Source organism: Zootoca vivipara, chromosome 16 (assembly GCF_965207765.1).
Source record: "Zootoca vivipara chromosome 16, rZooViv2.hap1.1, whole genome shotgun sequence".
NCBI classification, from domain to species: domain Eukaryota; kingdom Metazoa; phylum Chordata; class Lepidosauria; order Squamata; family Lacertidae; genus Zootoca; species Zootoca vivipara.
In genome coordinates, this window is record NC_142599.1 from 37,368,272 (window position 1) to 37,390,078 (window position 21,807).

Consider the following 21,807-nt stretch of genomic DNA (forward strand, 5'->3'; position numbering starts at 1 on the left):
TAGGTTTTCGGGAGGAGGGTCTGTGTCTCTCAAAAAAAAACCCTCTTCTGCTGCAGCACCACGCCAAAGGGAAAGACCTTATGTTTGTGCTTTAGCGCCACCCCCTGCAGGTGGCCAGAGGGGGGTATTGAAGCTACCAGGGGGCCAGGTGACATAGGGGAATGACACCTGGACCTTTGAAGATGCTGAGTTTGACTTAGTGCCTCATTTATGACACAGGGTTTCTTTGTGCCTCCCCCCAGACTGCTGACCAACTCTCGTGTCACGCCTAAAAAAGGATTAGCCCTCCCCCTCCTGGGGAACTGGGGAACCAGAATTATCCTAAATGGGTAATTCTGCAGTGTGAGCCGGGGGTTGTTGGGACTCAGGCTCCCACCATTGGTCACACTGGCTGAAGGCTGAGAGTCCAGCAGATCCTCACCACTTCTGGTATTATTATTTTTCTCCAAAGGGGGAAAAAACACACCACTTTCTAAAAAGAGAGAGACTGGAATGAATGAGAAGACCGGATTCGCTATCCTGTTGAGTTAAAAATGTGCTTTTATCAAGATTTGCTGGGCAGTTTTTGGTCCACAAACGTTAAATTGGAACAGTGATTCTCCCTCCTTTCCTCTTGTCGTGAAATATAGGGCTAAGGATCTCTCTGTTTGTATTAAGAGTCGTGTCCCCCCCCCCCAGCTCCCAATGAGGGCCCTGAGTGGAGATGTGAAGGCAGGGATGGGGAACATCTAAGACCATAAGAAGAGCCTGCACAGGATCAGGCCAGTGGCCCATCTAGTCCAGCATCCCGTTCTCACCGCAGCCAAGCAGAATCTGAGCACAGGAGCAACAGTCTTCTTGTCCCTCTGTGGTTTCCACCAACTGGCATTGCAGCATCTTAATTCGTCTTGGGACCCACATTAAATCAAAGTCACATGAATACATGTCCCTCATCTGACATGTATTCTGAGAGTAGCTGGTGGCAGTCAACCATGGGGCGAGATGTTCCAAAGGTCTGGGCCAGAAGATGGTAAGTTCTTCCATTTAGATAGGAAACGAGACCAACCAAGTGAACGGCAAGCTCTCCAATTTGTCACCACCTTTGGGGACAAGCAGAAGGTCCCAGCTTCCATCCTTGAAGGCCTCTCTCCATGGAGAGCTGAGAGAGACCCTCTGCCTGAAATCCTGCAGAGCTGCTGCCAGTCAGAGCAGACAATACTGAGCTAGTGGGCCAATAGTATATGGCAGCTTCAGATGTTCCTATATCTTGGGGAAGGGGGCGCAATCCCAGCTGAGGGGAACCCCAAAAGGCCCAGGCTCAAATCTCCAGGTAGGCCTGGACGAGACCTGGCAACCCCGGAGAGTGCCGCTGCTCTCGGTCAGTGTCGGCAACACTGGACTAGATGGGCCGAAGGCCTCTGGCGCGGAATTATGGCAGCTGACTCGAGTCCCAAAGGAAAACAGATCTACCAGCAGCCAATGACACAGATGCACAACGAACGTACAGATTGTGGAGAGGCTCAAGAGAGCGACGCCCGGTTTGCGGGACGGTAGGGCCTTTTTGCCACTGCACCCAGAAAACCCAAGGCTCTTCCGCCCTCCTGCAGCGGCGCCAACCCCATCTGGAGCCCTGAAACGTCAAGCTAAACGAAATTACACACCCGAACCGACGCTAGTTTTACACACCCAGAAACAGACGCTACGATCGGGGGGGGGGGTTGTTTCATTTGTTTCCCCCCGCTGTATACACACACACACACACAAGTGGGTTGGGTGAAGGAACCAGCTGTGTTTCTCACCAATCTGCGTACGTACGCGTACACACGTGCACCGAGACACAAAAGTGTGCCTCTTGAGAACCCCTTTTTTAAAGAAGAAGAAGAAGAAGAAGAAGAAGAAGAAGAAGAAGAAGAAGAAGAAGAAGAAGAAGAAGAAGAAGAAGAAGAAGAAGAAGAAAGAAGAAAGGAAAAGGGGACAGGATATGTTTGGAGCACGTTAACACACCCAAGATCTGTGAGATTTTCTGTTTTGTACAAGCTTACACATTGGTGTAAAACATCGTCACATGTCCTCTACCAGATAGTTGGACACACATGCACACATACCCCAACTTGGATTGGCGAAGTGGTTTGCGGGGGGGTCACACACCCTGAAATGCCATGGGTTCGGGAGGGGGGGTACGACCCCCCCCAATGTTTGACCTCTGACCCATCTGCGTTTCTTTTGCGCAGAGAGACAGAGAAAGAGAGAGAAAGGCGACTTTGCGCCTCGTCCGTTCCCCCTGCTATTTGATTGGGGTCGCTTTTTTAGCAGGGGGGAGGGAGGATTCGCATGTACACCGATAACCACGAGAGGAAATTGAGGAGAAGGGCCGGGGGTGAGATTTGTCTGCGGACGAAAGCCCGGACCACGGTTAATTTTTTCCCCCCGGTTGAAATGGTACAACAAAACAGCAGTCACAGTGTCTACAACTCTAGATCTGCCCCCCGCCCCCCTCCCCTGGCAAGTGGGACGGGGGCAGGCGCGGAAGAGGGCCGAGTGCGAATCTCTCTCTCTCTTTTTCACACACTCGCACGGACGCACGCTCACTGCAGCACCTGCCCCCGCGTCTCCGGCAGCTTGAGGGCCAGGGAGCTCCCCACAGCCAGCGCCGCCGAGGCCAGAAGGATGGGCACCGCTTTTGTGATGCCCACAAAGGAGGTGAAGATGCTTATGCCCAGGACGGCCGCCAGTTTGCACAGGGCATTGAGGAAGCCGAACCGAAAGCAGTCGTCCTGGAAGCAAAGGAAGAAATAATAATAATTTAATAATAAATAATAATAATAATAATAATAATAATAATAATAATAATAATAATAATAATGTATTTATACCCTGCCCACCTGGCTGGGTTTCCCCAGCCACTCTGGGCGGCTTCCAACAGAATATTAAAATACAATGGTCTGTTAAACATTAAAAGCTTCCCTAAACAGGGCTGCCTTCAGATGCCTTCTAAAAGTCTGGTTTCTTCTTTGACATCTGGTGGGAGGGCGTTCCACAGGGCGGGTGCCACTACCGAGAAGGCCCTCTGCCTGGTTCCCTGTAACTTGGCTTCTTGCAGCGAGGGAACTGCCAGAAGGCCCTTGGCACTGGACCTCAGTGTCCAGGCAGAACGATGGGGGTGGAGACGCTCCTTCAGGTATTCTGGACCAAGGCCGTTTAGGGCTTTAAAGGTCAGCACCAACATTTTGAATTGTATTTGTATCCCGCCCATCTGACTGGGTTGCCCCAGCCACTCTGGGCAGCTTCCCACAAAATATTTTTTTTAAAAAAACCACACAGCAAAACATCAAACTTCCCTTTGGATACCTTCTGAATATCAAGAAAAAGATGCGCATAGAGGGTTTTTTAAAGAGAGAATTTGTTCTCCAGGCAGCCTCTCTGGGCACGATGAATCTGCCAGGCTTTGAATTAGCATCTCACCATGGGAAATCTCGTGTTTTAAAAACATGGTCTTCATGCCAGTCGCCTGCTGATCAGAAAAAACCTGACTCCTCGCCCTCACTGTGCAAAGCCAGCAACACAAATGGAGGAAACCAGAGCCAGTGTGGTGTAATGGTTTGTGTGTTGGACTACTAGGACCTGGGAGACAACAACTTGATCTATATTTTGTAAGCCTTCGCTTCAGGTTTCTTGCTACCTCCAAGCAGCGTATAAATTTCACTAATAAATAATCGAGAAAATTAACACGTCTTGTTGATTTCATTACATCTGCTCTGTTTTTGCAAAGCCTGTTTGTGCTGCTTCTAAACGGACCTCACCCTCGGTGACCTGACCTCTAAACCTTTGCCCCCCTCTCTCTCCTCCCACCAAAAACGCAGCTCTGGGTTTCTGCTCTTCTTCAGGAACCATTAATCCTGCCTTCTCTCTCTCTCTCTCTCTCTCTCTCTCTCTCTCTCTCTCTCTCTCTCTCTCTCTCTCTCTCTCTCCTTTCTCCTGTGCTGCCAAGGTCCCTGCGGGCAGCCTGGCCTGGCGTGTGACTGGCAAGCTGGATGCGTCACTTTTTCTTGGCTTGCCCTCATTTCCAATGCTAGGCAGCCTCTCGCTTCCCCCCTGCAAAGTGTTTATCCCTGAAAGGACATTGGGGGCGCTGGGAGGGAAGGGACAGGACCGCACTGTCATGAGGTTTGGATTTTACACCTTTTTTTAAAGATGTTGCAATGCAGGGAGGGATGCAATTAACCGCTTTGCGCCACATCTAGAGTCCTTCGCAATCCAAACAGTTCCCATAGTTCTGGCATCGCAGAAGCATTCAGGCAGTATTCTGAACCCTCCTGTCCCGCCCCCCCCCAAAAAAATCATATACATTGTTGTCCTTGTAAACCATGAGGACTATCAACTTGGGATTTGCGGGTAATTTTAAGTGAAATTCTTGATTCGCAACAGGAGGGTTTGCAGCGGCATCTGAATTCATAGGAGCCAAAAGGAAGGTCTGTGACACACTTTGTGAGGACAACTTCCCCCTACTTTGTGCTATTGTAGAGTTTGAAGGGACCCCGACTGCCGATGGGCAACAGCAAGATCTCTGCAAGACACCTCCCCACCTTAGATATCTTGGACCTTGCAGCATCCAGTACAATTCCCTCCTCAGTGTTTCCTCCTGCCCACCTTCTGCAGGAGCTGACCCTCAGTGGCTGACCTGCCTCCTTTCCCTCCAATTGGCTACAATCAGCACAAAGGGGAAGAGAGCCAGTGTGGTGTAGTGGTTAAGAGCAGTAGACTTGTAATCTGGTGAACCGGGTTCACGCCACCTATCCTCCACATGCAGCTGCTGGGTGACCTTGGGCTAGTCACACTTCTCTGTAAGTCTCTCAGCCTCACTCACCTCACAGAGTGTTTGTTGTGGGGGAGGAAGGGAAAGGAGAATGTTAGCCACTTTGAGACTCCTTAGGTTAGTGATAAAGCGGGATATCAAATCCAAACTCCTCCACTTCTTCTTCTTCTTCTTCTTCTTCTTCTTCTTCTTCTTCTTCTTCTTCTTCTTCTTCTTCTTCTTCTTCTTCTTCTTCTTCTTCTTCTTCTTCTCCTCCTCCTCCTCCTCCTCCTCCTCCTCCTCCTCCTCCTCCTCCTCCTCCTCCTCCTCCTCCTCCTCCTCCTCCTCCTCCTCCTCCTCCTCCTTCTTCTTCTTCTTCTTCTTCTTCTTCTTCTTCTTCTTCTTCTTCTTCTTCTTCTTCTTCTTCTTCTTCCCAGTGGCTTAAAATGCTTCCCTTTCATGCCGATTGGTCGGCTCCAGGATGCTGGAGGCGGGGTCTCTGCTGCAGAAATAGCCATGGGTCTCTGAGCACCACCCAACCGCAGGCCCCTACAACTCTGGAAGGCTTTCCCCAAGAACTGGGATTTCTGCAAAGAGGGACTTACCTTCTATCTGATGGGTAAAGCTCGACTGTGAGGACGTCCAGGGCATTCCACGAAGCTATGCTAACCCCACCAAATAGGCAGAGGAGGGCGATCATGGCGGACTCGCTGTTCCCGAATGACAGAAAGAAGCAGCTCACACAGGACATGACACTCGACCCGGCTTGATGCATCGGGGAGAAGACGGGAGGGGGGGGGAAGGGAAGAGAGAGGAGTCAATGCAATAGTCCTAATTAAAGGTTAGGCATGTCCTCGGCATCCATCACAGAAGCCGATCTCTTAGGAATCGTCAAAACAAGTTTCTAGACCTCATGGGGGGAAAGGTTCAAAACCCAGAGGAGGGCTCAGTATTACTGACAGCCTTTTGAGTACTGCTAAAAATAAGAGTTTCTGCAATAGTGCTGATTAACAGGTGCTACCCAGCTAAGTCCTACTCAGTAGACCCATTGAATTCATGGAGCCGTTAGCCATACTGACTTAATTCAACCAGTCTGCAATTTCAGTTGAATACAACCAAATAATAAGAATGTAGCAAACTTTGTTATTAGTTATTTTCTGTATACAAAGTGTGTAAATATGTTTGTATTCGTCTCAAGAGAGAAAAAGAAAATGTTCTCTCTCTCTCTCTCTCTCTCTCTCTCTCTCTCTCTCTCTCTCTCTCTCTCTCTCTCTCATTGATTTCCCAAGGTATCTGGGTGACAGCCGGATCCACTAGACCAGGTATTCCCAAACTGCGGCCCTCCATATGTTTTGGCCTACAACTCCCATGATCCCTAGCTAACAGGACCAGTGGTCGGGGAAGATGTGAATTGTAGTCCAAAACATCTGGAGGGCCGAAGTTTGGGGATGCCTGCACTAGACTTAACCTGTGTCTGGAAAAGAGTGACGCTCTTTCCCACTTCCTCTTTCAGCTCTATGTGCTTTTGAAGGGAGAAGAAAGGTCATCACCCTCACTAGCTCATGTCCAAGGAGGTGGAGGAGCTCAGAGCCTTTGGGGGAGACCTCAAGGCGGGGAGGGCTCCCAGGTGCCACGATGGCAACCCTCGCACCGATGTAAACTGTTCATCAGAAATCCTGCCCACGCACCAGTTTGGTTCCTAGTTCTCCAGAAGCTTCATTATTCGTTCATTCATTCATTCATTCATTCATTTAAAATCAACAACTATTCACACAAAAGAAAACGCAGCCCTGTTACCTAGTAGGGGCTTTTGAGCAAATCGCACAGGCTTTCATGGGGAAACATTTTACGAATGAGGCCAATTAGCATGAAAGTCAAAAGGGCCACAAAGCAACAGATTCCCTGCCCTCCGAAACCTTTCTTTGCAACAGAATACACTGCCGTAGAATCGTAGAGGGGGGAGGGATCACGAGGGTCATCTAGTCCAACCCCCTGCAATGCTGGGATCTTTTTGCCCAACGTGGGGCTCGAACCCACAACCCTGAGTACAGCGAAGGGGACTGCCTAATGTCAATAGTCAGGGAGTTCCACAGTGTAGCTACACGCTCTAGTAACAGAGCTGCATTCTGTGTGCAGTGCAAGAACTGAGCGGAGTCCGAGTCTACATCAGAATTGCAGCGTAGGACTGGGGCAATCATTCCCTGCCCCCAGTGCCGTTTTCTTAAAGAAAACACCCTCCTCCTTTGCTCCTGAAAAGAACCTGTCGTTGACACTCATGGAGCAACTTAAAATTCAGAGTGTGGGGGAGCAGTTTTCAACAGGAAAACAGCACAAAGGACTTTGCTTGCATCTCTTACTCATGCTACAATCCTGGTCTGGGTCTGGGGTCCCTCGGGCTGGCAAAAAAAATGTAATACAGACATACTAAGGCAGGGGTAGGCAACCTAAGGCCCGGGGGCCGGATGCGGCCCAATCGCCTTCTAAATCCGGCCCGTGGACGGCATACCTGCCAAGTTGCTGTCAGAGAAATAAGGGACCGGGCTGGAAATAGCAGACCGGAAGTAGCGCTGCCGCCATTTTGGAATTGGGCGGAGCATGCTCAGAAGTGACTTTTGATGCTGCTTTGCCCAGTTCCAAAATGGCTGCCGTGCCAGAAGTCGCACTGCAGCCATTTTGGAACTGGGCAGAGCAGCATCAAAAGTCGCTTCTGAGCATGCTCCTCCCAGTTCCAAAATGGCCACCGCGCCAGAATAAACCGGGGGGAAAAAAATTTCAGCTAGGAACAACTGGGAAAACGGGGATTTCCCGGGGAAAACGGGAGACTTGGCAGCTATGGTGGACAGTCCGGGAATCAGCATGTTTTTATATGAGTAGAATGTGTGCTTTTATTTAAAATGCATCTCTGGGTTATTTGTGGGGCATAGGAATTCGTTCGTTATTATTTTTTTCAAAATATAGTCCGGCCCCCCACAAGGTCTGAGGGACGCTGGACTGGCCCACGGCTGAAAAAGGTTGCTGACCCCTGAACTAAGGCATGATCTGTTAGAGCCATTAATATCCCGTGATCTGACTGGTGCCTTTTCCCCAGTAATTTGATCAAAAATTTCCAGACAGGGTGTTCCTATTCGTATATAAAGCCTTCAACAACTTGGGGGGAATTTTGCCTGCGAGATTGCCGTACTCCTCAACCACTTACAACTGACAGAACTGGCACTTCTAGAGGTGTCACATGCGGTAACACCCATTTCTCATTTGTAAGAACTGTAGATCTTTTAGTGTGGCAGTAGCTACACTGTGGAACTCCCTGACTATTGACATTAGGCAGTCCCCTTCGCTGTACTCTTTTTGGCACCTGCTAAAAATATTTGTGCTTAGGCAAACCTACCCAGATGTTTAGAAAGTCGGTGCGAGTTTTAATCTGCTTTTAGTCCGACGTTACCTTAACTTTTCAAAAAGTCTTAAATAGTTGTTGTTCATTTTTCTTATTGCTATTTCTTATTGCTTTATCTTCCTCTTTTTTTACCATCAAGTGGTGCATGCATTTTATGAAACATAGTAAATAAGTAATATTTGCTTACAAAACACACACACACACCAAAAATGGTGATTTGTGGATTAGTAAATCCTCAAGGCTTGACTACTGCAATGTGCTCTGTGGGGGGTTGCCCTTGGACCCGATGCGGAAGACCCCCGCAGGTGCAAAAAGCTGTATCTCTGACGATGGCGACAGCACAACATCCAACCCTTACCCAGCATCCGGAGTCGCCCGATTTTGTCCATCAGGAGTGCGGAGACTATATTCCCTGGCAGGACGGCGAGGGTGCCCAGGAAGCTGACAAAATAAATCATGTAGGCATTGTTGTCATCGCTGAAGTCCAGCTGGCAGCCTTCTTTGTTGTGGAGAAAGGTGCTGTTGATGATCTTGCTGTTGATGAACTTGTACTCGAAGAGGTCTGTGGGTCAAGGGGAGACAGACGGAGGGTTATTTAATTTTTATTTATTAAATGAACTGCAGAGGGTCAGACTAGATGATTCTTGGGGTCTTTTCCTTCTCTACAGTCCTTTGGTTCTACATGGGCTTTAATAATAATAATAATAATAATAATAATAATAATAATAATAATAATAATTTATACACCTGGCTGGGTTTCCCCAGCCACTCTGGGCGGCTTCCAGCAGAATATTAAAATACAATAATCTATTAAACATTAAAAGCTTCCCTAAACAGGGCTGCCTTCAGATGTCTTCCAAAAGTCAGATACAGTGGAACCTCGGTTTATGAACACCTCCGTTTACGAATTTTCGGTTTACGAACGCCGCGGACCCATCTGGAACGGATTAGTTCACTTTCCATTAGTTTCAATGGGAAAGTTCGCTTCAGTTTATGAATGTCACAATAGCGGCTCGATGAGGGGTCCTCGAGAAAATTTTGTTGGGAACCCCTGTATTAAACATTAAAAGCCTCCCTAAACAGGGCTGCCTTCAGATGTCTTCTAAAAATCTGGTAGCTGTTTTTCTCTTTGACATCTGATGGGAGGGCGTTCCACAGGGCGGGTGCCACTACCGAGAAGGCCCTCTGCCTGGTTCCCTGTAACTTGGCTTCTCGCAGTGAGGGAACCGCCAGAAGGCCCTCAGCACTGGACCTCAGTGTCCGGGCTGGACGATGGGGGTGGAGATGCTCCTTCAGGTATACTGGGCTGAGGCCGTTTAGGGCTTTAATGGTCAGCACCAACACTTTGAATTGTGCTCGGAAACAATGTATAAAAGAATAAAAGAGAACTCACTAAAATAACTGATCCTACCAGGAGGTGGCGTGACTTAACCATAGAATAAGAAGGAGCACCAGGATATATATATAATTATTAGATGTAAATTTCATTGTAGGAACGTTTAAAAATTGGGGGAGAAATTGTTAAAAGGGTTTTGTTTGTTTTTTTGCACACGGCAGCCTCAGACTTTACCCGTGTTGTAGAAGACGGTAGAGATGAAGGTACAGTTCTTAAAGAACGTATTGCTAGACGTGATGTCCTCAAAATAACATTCCTCGAAGAAGGAGTCGACGAAGGACACAGACTTCATTTTGAGGCCTATAAACCTGTCATAAAACAGAGAGGTTATGGGTTTAAGTTGGGTGAAAGATTCCTGCATTGCCAGGGATTGGACTAGCACAACCATTGCGGATAGTGTACCCACCAAAACAGAAAAGTATTGGTCAAGCATTAACAGATTTTGGTGCCAGGTATGTTTCCCAGGAGAAAGCATTCCACAAATGTTAGAGATGGGGGCCACCACTGAGGAGGCCTGTTCTCGCGCAGAACCAACCAACAAGGAGCAAATTCCCAAGGGCAGGTCCACTGAGGGTCCACTGTCCCTCAGACCTTGTGGGGGGCTGGTCTATTTTTGGGGGGGTGTTAAAGACTTCCATGCCCCACAAATAACCCAGAGATGCATTTTAAATAAAAGGACACGTTCTGCTCATGTAAAAACACGCTGTTTCCCAGACCACCCGCAGGCTGGATTTAGAAGGCGATTGGGCCGGATCCATCCCCCAGGCCTTAGTTTGCCTACCCATGCCCAAGGGGGTCTCGGTCATGACCCATCTAGAGAACCACAGCCTATCATATGGTAGGGTTGCCACATTTCGAAGAGCAAGAGAGAGGAGCCACCTACTTGTCGTTGAAATACTCGCTGCGGGTGTGGATCTGGTTCTCGAGTGTGAAGTTGAAGGTGATGTGGCGCACAGACTCATTGTTGAACACCTTGGTGCGAGAGGCGTACTCGATGTTCTGAAGGTGCTTGATCATGTCTGGGAACCAGACGGTCAGACCGTAGTAACTGCGGGAGGAAGGGGGGGAAGAGTTAGGAGGGGAAGGGCTGAGGCAGAAGGGAAATCTCTGGAGACTTGAGTCAGACTCAACCACAAGCGTTCTAGGCAGAGAAGATCTCATAGCACTTAATAGTTGGTTACACCAGTTTGTTTCTGATCACAGTTCAGAGACCCCCCCTATAAAATCCCCAATGTTGGTTGGGGGCATTGTGGCTGTCCAGTTGCAAGACTAATTCAGGGGCTGTTTTTAAAGGTTTTGTTGATTTTATTTTAATTTCTTCTATTCAAGTTTATACATTTCATTAGTTTTACAATCAATTTCAAACATTTCAAAATTTGACTTCCTTCCCCCTCTCTCTGTGGTTCCTTAAATTTGTTTAAAAAATAAATAAAAATCTTCTGCATATCCAAATTCATTTCACTTGCTCATTTAATTACCTACTGTAAATATATACTATTGTGTAGCTGCAGGCTATTACAATAATCCTGCTAATGCAGGCACCCCCAAACTTCGGCCCTCCAGATGTTTTGGACTACAATTCCCATCATCCCTGACCACTGGTCCTCTTAGCTAGGGATCATGGGAGTTGTAGGCCAAAACATCTGGAGGGCCGTAGTTTGTAGATGCCTGTGCTAATGTTTCTTTCTGTTTACAATTTATCTGCAAATATTCAATAAACCATTTCCATTCTTTTATAAAAAGTTTCTAATCTTGATTTCTTATTCTTCCGGTAAGTTTCGCCAATTCTGCATATTCCATAGGTTTTTGTATCCATTCTTCCTTTGCTGGGACTTTTGCTTCTTTCCACTTTTGAGCAAGTAGCATTCTTGAATAAATGAATATATTTCCATACAATTTAGGTAGCAAACTTTGAGGGGCCACCACCCCACCTCTATTCCACAAACTCACCCCTGGTGCTCCCTACTCTACAAAAAATATTATTCAGGATAGCGGTTTCCACAACCCACTAAGGAAGGTGGTAACACAATAAAATTCAAAATGGTGGCAAATTAATTTAAACATTTATTCCGAATCTTATTAAAGCTATTCAGTTAATTCGACAAAATTGACCAGCTTGATACAGTGAAACTAGCTTCTCAAATAATCTGATGGTTATTTAGACCTCCAATGCCTTTGCCTCTTAGCACCCTGCTAAGTAATCCTGCAGCCCACCAGGGGGCAGTACTGCCCGCCTTGGGAACCACCGGACTAATTAGTGGACTAATTGGTCTGATTTGCTATAAGGCAGCTTTCCGATTTCCTTAGACAACACACACACACCCCACCTGCAGGCATAAATAACACAGTTCTGCTCTGTTAGATCGACTGCGTGAAACAACCCTGCACATGCTCAGAGGCATATCGTTGCTTTTCGTAGAATCCTGTCGTTGACGGGGATATAGAGGAGAGAAAGCCAGTTTCGCTAACAAGGGCGTCGCTTCGTTAGGCTTTGAACAGCCTATTAGCCAGGGAAGCTTTCTCCGCACACACCTGCGAACAAAATCGCCAGCCTCCAGCCATGACTTGATCCACGAGCCGTTTGCAATTATTTCCTTTTTGAAAATTATTTCACTGACAGCTCCAATTAACGAGAGCTGCCTGGAGATCAGTCATGGAGCTGCGGCTGGTGACGCTGCCTTTTCTCTCTCTCTCTCTCCTTCTCTTTCTCTCTTCCACCCCCCTGAGTCATATCAGCAAATGAGCTTAGTGGTTATGGGCTTTTGGAAGAAAAGAGGGGGGGGACATTAAAATAATATTTTTAAAATATTCTCCTTACACCGCTGCACAAATTGGTGGCCTTTGATTCTGGCCGCATGACAGTCCTCGTTGCATAAATTAAATATCAGCTCCGTGTTTAACTGTTGCAGCAGCTGGATATTCACCTGCTAATGAGCTCGCAGGCGGGTTTGCAAGATGGGAGGTTGCGGATATCAAAGCATATAATCATTATACCTATGCAATCCCAGAATTCAAGGGGGCTGCTTCCCAGGGTAGGTGAGCTGCAACAGGGGGGAAATTAGAGTAGCTGGAAATTGGGGTAGGGGGTGAAGGAAGCAGTTTTTCTGAAAGAGGAATGGAGCGATCAGGTACAGCGCTGAAAAAGCTATGGCACCACCTGGATTACAGCGGTACCTTGGTTCTCAAACGCCTTGGTGCTCAAATAATAATAATAATAATAATAATAATAATAATAATAATAATAATAATATACCCCGCCCATCTGGCTGGGTTTCCCCAGCCACTCTGGGCAGCTTCCAACAGAAAAATGAAATAAAATAATCTATTAAACCAGTGGTTCCCAACAGGTGGTCCGGGGACCCCCAGGGGTCCGCGAGCTATGCCAGAGGGGTCCGCAAGATGCTATTAGAATAAAAAATATATTAAATATATTTCGTATGATAACAGATTTTTTGTTTTGGCCGCTTCCTGCATGAGCAGAGTCTAGCGCAAAACTAGAATTAGATAGAGGCAGTAGTTCTGCTGTATGCCGTTAGGTGGCGCTTTACAAACACTACTGTTTTGCAAAGAGGCAGCGCGCGCATTCTACTAACGCTCACCTCCCCAAGATGCTTTGCGCGCGTCGGCTTCATTTGTGCGCTACTGCGCAGGTACCTGTCTTCTCCATTCCCCTCCCTCCTCCCTGGCGCGCGCTGCCTCTTTGCAAAACAGTAGTGTTTGTAAACAAAGTGCTGTTTTTTGCGGAAGCTACAGTTTGCGTAGTTAAAAATGGACCGTTGGTTAAAAAGTGGTTCGTTAAAATGACAAAGGCCTACAGATGAAGAGGAAGATAATGCATTTGATGTTCAAGCAAGTAAGTCAGTGACTCTCGAACCGATCTTGTCAGTGTCCATTGAACCTAAATCGTCGGCGTCCCTTGAACCTAACCCTTCCAAGATCAGTGTTAAGCTTACTGGAAAAATTAGAAAATATAACTCTGATTACTTGGAAATCGGTTTTACGGTTTAATGGGGGTCCTTGTCACAATAGCGGCTCGATGAGGGGTCCTCGAGAAAATTTTGTTGGGAACCCCTGTATTAAACATTAAAAGCCTCCCTAAACAGGGCTGCCTTCAGATGTCTTCTAAAAATCTGGTAGCTGTTTTTCTCTTTGACATCTGATGGGAGGGCGTTCCACAGGGCGGGTGGGCACCACTACCGAGAAGGCCCTCTGCCTGGTTCCCTGCAACTTGGCTTCTCGCAACGAGGGAACCGCCAGGAGGCCCTCGGTACTGGACCTCAGTGTCCGGGCAGAACGATGGGGGTGGAGACGCTCCTTCAGGTATACTGGACCGAGGCCATTTAGGGCTGTAAAGGTCAGCACCAACACTTTGAACTGTGCTCGGAAACGTACTGGGAGCCAATGTAGATCTTTCAAGACCAGTGTTATGTGGTCTCGGCGGCCGCTCCCAGTCACCAGTCTAGCTGCTGCATTCTGGATTAGTTGTAGTTTCCGGGTCACCTTCAAAGGTAGCCCCACGTAGAGCGCATTGCTCTTTGGTTCCCAAACGCTGAAAACCTGGAAGTGTGTGTTCCGATTTTCGAACTTTTTTCGGAAGCCGAACATCCGATGCGGCTGTCGGCTATTGTTTCCGGGGAGCCTGCACCAATCAGAAGCTGCACCTTGGTTTTTGAACAAGTCAAACGGACTTCCGGAACGGATTAAGTGTGGCGTTTTTGTTTTTGAAGCTTTTTTGGTTAATATGTTTTTGTGACAGTGTGGAACTCAGTTCAGCTACTGATTGATTGATTGATTGATTGTGTGACTGCAGAAATGGATAAAAGCCCCCCATCCAAACAATGACCATCATCAGTGTAGGTAAGGGGGGGTGTTATTTTTAATTTTTATCATCTGCAATACTGTCTTATTTATTTTATAGTACAGTACATTTGCTTCCATTTTATGGATCAAAGTCTCATTAGATTGTAAAATTCATGTTAAATTGCTGTTTTGGGGGGTTGTTTTTAAAAGTCTGGAACAGATTAATCTGTTTTGCTTTACTTTCTATGGGAAAACACGCCTTGGTTTTGGAACGCTTTGGTTTTGGAACGGACTTCCGGAACGGATTACGTTTGAGAACCAAGGTACCACTTTATATGTTTTAGTCTACTCTATCACAGCTTTAACTTTCTGTACGGTTTAAATTATTGTTGCCCCCCCAAAAAAAATTATGATAATTTTATTGTTTTATATATTCTTTGTAAACCGCTTTGAGGGTTTTTTCTCCTACAATCAAGCGGTATATAAAATTTATGAGATAAATAAATGGAATAAAGCTATACGATCCACACCTGAAGGACATGGTGAACCACACAGCCATCATCATCAGGGTCACCCGGCGGTATTCGGGAGCAAAGCACTGGTGGAAATTCGCCCAGACCTGTAAAAAGAGAGAAACACATTTTGAGCCTCTCCAGGGTGGGGCTAGGGGGAGGGAAGGGGGTAAATCAGTGTAAGGTTTTGCTGAAGTGTGCAGGATCGGACTCTGAAGACACCCTGCCAGTCTGTCTGCAAATCGTTGCCAGAGTCAGGGAACAGCGACGGAATGTGGGCAAACAGTACAACCTCTATGAGGGAAGTGAGAGGGCCGTTTGGCTGAGCCCACTGAGCCTTCCTTGCTCCAGAAGCTAACCTGCTGGGAAAGGTTCAAGAAGCGGACCATCCAGCGCCGGTACCAGGTCCCCGTGTCGGACTGAATCTCTACCAGCTCGTCCTCCTGTTTGATGGTCTTGATGTGGGTCACCTGCAGAGTAAAAGGAAAAAAATGTTGGAGAGGGAAGGCGACCTGGGGAAATGATGACACATTTATTTTTCTTCCAGGCTTTAGATCAGGGTTTCCCCAAACTTGGGTTTTGGACTACAACTCCCATCGTCCCTAGCTAGCAGGACCAGCGGTCAAGGATGATGGGCATTGTAGTCCAAAAACAGTAGGAGCTCTAAGTTTGGGAAAGCGCTGCTTTAGGGTCACGGCAGGACCTTGCAAGTTTGTATACTATGAAAGATTCCCAGCAGGGGCATTGCAAGGCATCGGGGGGGGGGGGTGTAAACACAAGAACTACCAGGTGCAAATTTAGATTTTTAATGTCACAGAGGTGAGCCCCTCACCCCGCAAGATCATCCCCAAAGCAGGTAGAACCTAAGTAGATAAGAAGAGTCCGTTTAGTTCAGCATCCTCTTCTCACAGTGGCCAACCAGATGCCTCTTCTGGGAAAGCAGCAAGCAGGATTCGAAGACAAGAACCCTCTCCCCTCCTGTGGTTTCCAGCAACTGGCGTTCAGAAGCTTTGCTGCCTCTGACCATGGAGGCAGAGCACGGCCATCCTGGCTAGTAGCCACCGATAGCCTTCTCCTCCTCCATGAATCTGCCTAACCCTCTTATAAAGCCATCTAGGTTGGTGGCTATCATTGCGTCCTGTGGCAGGGAGTTCCACAGTTTGATTGTGCCCTGTCCGTCCATTTTACTCTGCTGGGACGGTGGCCAGGAAGATCCCTCACCGAGAAGACTCGCTCGGGGTGACCCTTGGCTCTCATGTTGGTGTCGTGGACTTGCTTCAGCACCATCCAGGCTTCATCGTGTTTCCCGTTCTATAAAGGGAAATGTTACATTTAAAAAACAACGACAACAAAGCCATTAACCAATATTATGCCCTGTGTGTGTTACGGACAGCTCTTGAAGTACAGACATTGGAAAATTCTGACTGTTGTAAACAAAATCTGCCCTTATTCCCTTATGGGGTACACAAGAGTCCTTTTTAGGTTCTCCATCGGTAGGAGAAAAGAACAGAGTCCAACCAGAGAATATTGAGAAGCAAAGCAGCAAATAAGCTTGATCTTTATTGACTGTTGCAACAGGGTGTTCTCTCTCACACAGGAGAAAAGGACACCCTCCCCAAGGTGTGCCAGCCCCCATATAGACTTTTGAAATTGCCCACCTCAACTCAAAAAAAACCCCCAAAAGCGGGTGCAACCCAGAAGGGGTGCAGCCGAGGACCACCCACCCACCCCCCAATACATCACAAAAAGAGGTGGTATCCAGCAGAAATCTGAGTACCTTGTTTATCTCCTGTCTTACAGTTTACCTGTTAATGTTGGATTACCAGGGAGCCTGGCCACGCTTTTGTAATGATAATTACTTAGTTCCTGAGCCAGGACACAGGCTTACAGCATAGCTGCCAAGTCCCGGTTAGAAAAATACATGCGTCTGGACATGCGTAGAAGCGACTTCCGGTGCCGGCACTGCCCAATTTCCGGTGCCCAGACATGGGCAGAGCGGCACCGGAAGAAATCCAGGGGAATTACGGGATATTTCGCCATTCGGGATGACAGCGGGCAACGGCTTTAAAAACAGGGGTTTCCCGGGGAAAACGGGAGACTTGGCAGCTATGGCTTACAGGATCACCCTATTCACACCCCAAATGTGCCTTTAAGGCAGGATTTGTGAGCACAGAGTCAATGGGGAGAACATTTGGTCAGTTTGAGAGAGTCAAACTGGTTTCAGGCCTGTCTTCCTGTACTGTTTCAGACATGTGGTTTATATATATACGATTATGAACATTTAATTATTATATATGACCTCAAAATTCTTACAACACTGACGAAAACAGAAATTGCCAGAGTTCACTTATTGATCAGAAATCAATTCAGCAGACATGATTGATATTCACTGTTGTTGTTGCTTTTTGAGATGCAAATGATATGCAGTTGATTGCATTTCCCCCTCTACATTGTGCTTCCCTTGCATGGATGGGGGGCAATAACATAGTGACAATATAACCTATGTAATGTACTTCATGAATCACTTGATTTACATAAGTTGTGTAAATTATGTATGTTACACACATGTTCTTATGCTCTTGCTGTTATGAATCTATATATACGGCCTTTCCTTTCGAGGAGAAATATCAAAGCAGTTCACAAAGAACAAAATAGCCAAGAATAAAACCGATGATAAAAATGCATCTACTGTAATTAAAATATTGGTATTGGCATCAGTATTTGTATTAAATTAGTATTTAATCAGTTAACTTAATACTAATACTAAAATGAGTATTAAATCAGTTAAATTAATACTGATTTAATTAGTGTTAAATCAGTATTAGTATTAAACCCGCAAGTCCCTGGGTTGGCTACAGACATTTAAAATTCAGTATTAGAAAAAGTTAAAACACGTTAAAATCAAAGGGTAGACATAGTCAAGCACCCATAATTAAAAGATACAATAAACAAGCCCATTAAAACAGTGTGCTAGTTAAAACTTAATGATAATAATAATAATAATAATAATAATAATAATACTTTATTTGTACTCTGCCCATCTGACTGGGTTGCCCCAGCCACTCTGGGCGGCTTCCAACATGTATAAAAACATAATAAAAAAATGAAACATTAAAATCTTCCCTATTCAGGGCTGCCTTCAGATTCCTTCTAAAGGTTATATAGTTACACATGTCATGTAAGCTTTGCTATTTCTCCACAGCAGACAGCTGTATGAACAATGTCAGTTTTGTCAGGAGGCGGACTGCGGCAGAATGGAAACAGCACTGCGTGCAAGGGATAGAGGGTGAATGGATAGCGGCGCCTTAGCACATCCCCATGTTTGAACTCAAAGGCCAGTTCACCCATGAGGCAAAGTGAGGCCATCCCCTTGGGTGGCAGGATCCACAGGGCAGCAGATCCACAGGGCAATGACAGCTGTGGCTCACTCCTTGGAGGCATAGCTGCCAAGTACCCCGTTTTCCCCGGGAAACCCCCGTTTTTACTTACCTTTTCTTGGAGGCTAGTTCTGCGGCCTCCTCAGCACCCCTTCATGCCACCTCTACAGCAGCCTCCTGGCAATCTTTATCCACCCTGCGCCCTTGTTCCTGGTGTAGATCTTCACTTACCCCTTCCTCCCCATTTTGTGGTTCACCTCAGGTGCCAAAATGTCTTGGGCCAGCCCTAGTAACACCAACCCACTGGGTCTTTCCCCTCCCCTATCACCACATTCCAGCCTTGCCCTGATGTCTTCCTCCATCTCTTCCCCATCTCCCTTAAGCCATTTGGTTCCTTTTACCTCCAAGAAAAAGCGGGGGCTCTCCGGCATGGTGGTGAGGGCTCCGATGGCAAAGACGGATGGGAAGGCACAGACCAGGACGAAGACGCGCCAGCTGTGGAACTGGTACGCAGACCCCATTTGGAAGCTCCAGCCTTCAGCAAGAAAATATCCCCAGAGGGTGGGAAAAGAAGAGGATGGGAGGATTGGAAAATAAAGATCTGTTACACCCACCTGTACCCCAAATCTCTTCCATTTCACAACATGCCAGAATTGTGCACCTTCCACAGCTGAAACATGCAAGCTCAGAAATTTGCACTGGGTTCAGAATGCAGATCCCAAGTTTCCAGCCCCTAAGACGGATAAGGGGTGCCAAGAAGGCGGAATAAAATGCCTAGCGATTTTCGAGGCAAGGTGGTTTGCTCCTTGCATGAATCCCTTTCAAATACAGTCATACCTCGGGTTAAGTACACTTCAGATTGAGTACTTTCAAGTTAAGTACTCTGCGGACCCGTCTGGAACGGATTAATCCACTTTCAATGGGATTGAAACCAACACTTTCAATTACTTTCAATGGGAAAGAAAGTTCACTTAAGGTTAAATACGCTTCAGGTTAAGTACGGACTTCAGGAACCAATTAAGTACTTAACCTGAGGTACCACTGTATATGCAAATAATAATAATAATAATAATAATAATAATAATAATAATTTATACCACACCCATCTGGCTGGGTTTCCCCAGCCACTCTGGGCGGCTTCCAACAGAAGTATTAAAATACAAGAATCTATTAAACATTAAAAGCTTCCCTAAACAGGGCTGCCTTCAGATGTCCTCTAAAAGTCTGGTAGTTGTTTTTCTCTTTGCCATCTGGTGGGAGGGTGTTCCACAGGGCAGGTGCCACTACAGAGAAGGCCCTCTGCCTGGTTCCCTGTAACTTGGCTTCTCGCAGCGAGGGAACCGCCAGAAAGCCCTTGGAGCTGGACCTCAGTGTCCCGGCAGAACGATGGGGGTGGAGACGCTCCTTCAGGTATACAGGACCGAGGCCATTGATGGCTTTAAAGGTCAGCACCAACACTTTGAATTGTGCTCGAAAACATTCTGGGAGCCAATGTAGATCTTTCAAGACCCGTGTTATGTGGTCTCGGCGGCTGCTCCCAGTCCCCAGTCTAGCTGCTGCATTCTGGATTAGTTGTAGTTTCTGGGTCACCTTCAAAGGTAGCCCCACAATGAGCCCCATATGCATACTCAATAGCCCAGGGGTGAAATCCAGCTCTTTTCCCAGTACAGGATTGGTGCACGATCAAGGCCAAAGAGAGAGAGAGGAAACACCAGGTCAGCTGGTCTCCTTCCTCCCTGGCGATTTCCCATCCCTTACCATAATGGGGGATGATCGCCCATGCCATGGCAGACGCATAGATGCCCCCAATCATCCAGAACATGCACAGCCAGCTGAGGTGCTCCCCACGCTTCTCCTGGGCCAGGAACTCTGAATAGTAGGAGAAAACGATGGGAATCGACCCGCCAATACTAGAAAGGGGAGGGAGAGAGAGAGAGAAGTGAAAAACATGTTGATGGGGTATGAACCACCTCAAAGTTCAAGCTGGACGGAGGGCAGATGGCAATTTTTGTTAGACTATAGGTAAAATGGTAAATATAAAGGTAAAGGACCACTGGAAGGTTAAGTCCAGTCAAAGGTGACTATGGGGTTGTGGCGCTCATCTCGCTTTCAGGCCAAAGGAGCTGGCATTTGTACACAGACAGCTTTCCGGGCCATGTGGCCAGCATGTCTAAACTGCTTCTGGTGCAACGGGAACACTGTGACGGAAACCAGAGCGCACAGAAATGCCGTTTACCTTCCCACCACAGCGGTACCTATTTATCTACTTGCACTGGCGTGCTTTCGAACTGCTAGGTAGGCAGGAGCTGCGACAGAGTGCGGATTCGAACCGCCAACCTTCTGATCAACAAGCCCAAGAGCAGGGGTAGGCAAACTAAGGCCAGGGGGCCGGATGCAGCCGAATCGCCTTCTCAATCCAGGAATCAGCCTGTTTTTACATGAGTAGAATGTGTGCTTTTATTTAAAATGCATCTCTGGGTTATTTGTGGGGCATAGGAATTTGTTCAATTTTTTTTTCAACATATAGTCCGGCCCACCACATGGTCTGAGGGACGGTGGACCGGCCCACAGCTGAAAAAGGTTGCTGACCCCTGCCCAAGAGGCTCAGTGGTTTAGACCACAGCGCCACCTGCATGTCCCAAAGTTCAGTCTTCAAGCACATCATCATCAGAATTTATTCCCCAGAGCCAGAAGTTCAGCACATGGCTGTGTGAGGATATCCATCTCTCTCACACACACCTTCCTTCATATTAAAAACAATTTGGAAAAGCTAAGTTCCTAGTTCTCATGGTGACAGAAAAGAAGAAGAAGAAGAATCTGGGAAGTGAACACAGAACACGTCTTACCCCACACCGGAGAGGAGCCGGCAGAAGAGGAAAGTGCCATAACCCTGGACAAAGGAAGAGAAGAAGGCGAAGACGCTGTTGACGGAGAGGGACATCAGGAGGCACTGCCTGCGCCCAAGCCGGTCCGCCAGGCCGCCCCAGAGGAAGGCACCAACCATCATCCCCAGGTAAACAATGAGTCCTAGAGGAAGACAAGGAGAGCACATAGCAGAACCTCTCCCCCCTCATTGGCCGCAGTCAGGGAAGATTCGCCACCAGGGATGGGGAAACATTCTCTGCCCAAGGGCAACAGTCCCATATGGGAAACCCTTTGGGAGCCACGACTTCCCTCTCTTGTGCAATAGGCTACTTTTCTGCAGAACTGGCCCTGTCACAGGCAAACATTAAAACTCGTTCCACATCCATGAAGCAATCGATCGTTTAGGGTGGGCAGCACCAATGTTGGGAACTCCCTGCCTGTTGACATCGTGCAAGCCCCTTCACGGTACAGTCGTACCTTGGAAGTCAAACAGAATCCGTTCCGGAAGTCTGTTTGACTTCCAAAACATTTGGAAAACAAAGCGCGGCTCCTAACTGGCTGCAGGAGCCGTCAGACGTCCGGCTTCCAAAAGAACGTCCGAAAACTGGAACAATCCATTCTGGTTTTCGATCATTCAGGAGCCGGAACGTTCGACTCCCAAGGCATTGGGGAGCTGAGAGGTGCGACTGTACTTT

At 47.3% G+C, this 21,807-nt stretch overlaps 1 protein-coding gene across 2 annotated transcripts in view; it reads right to left on the bottom strand.

Annotated features, from left to right (window-relative positions):
• Window positions 1-2,009: 2,009 nt before the first annotated feature.
• SV2A (synaptic vesicle glycoprotein 2A) overlaps window positions 2,010-21,807 on the bottom strand; it is a 47,884-nt gene continuing 28,086 nt past the window's right edge. Inside the window, exons 3-13 of one of the 2 annotated variants that reach the window (XM_088660042.1) lie at window positions 21,094-21,274; window positions 20,006-20,157; window positions 18,649-18,782; window positions 16,092-16,181; window positions 15,230-15,340; window positions 14,889-14,977; window positions 10,442-10,606; window positions 9,733-9,866; window positions 8,521-8,724; window positions 5,377-5,536; window positions 2,010-2,753 (exon numbers count right to left, since the gene is read on the bottom strand). In XM_088660042.1, the coding sequence (XP_088516168.1) occupies window positions 2,690-2,753; window positions 5,377-5,536; window positions 8,521-8,724; window positions 9,733-9,866; window positions 10,442-10,606; window positions 14,889-14,977; window positions 15,230-15,340; window positions 16,092-16,181; window positions 18,649-18,782; window positions 20,006-20,157; window positions 21,094-21,274 (1,484 nt within the window). In that variant the 3' untranslated portion in view covers window positions 2,010-2,689. Of the gene's footprint in view, window positions 2,754-5,372; window positions 5,537-8,520; window positions 8,725-9,732; window positions 9,867-10,441; window positions 10,607-14,888; window positions 14,978-15,229; window positions 15,341-16,091; window positions 16,182-18,648; window positions 18,783-20,005; window positions 20,158-21,093; window positions 21,275-21,807 lie in introns of those variants that run through there. The other variant, XM_088660043.1, reaches the window with a different exon arrangement.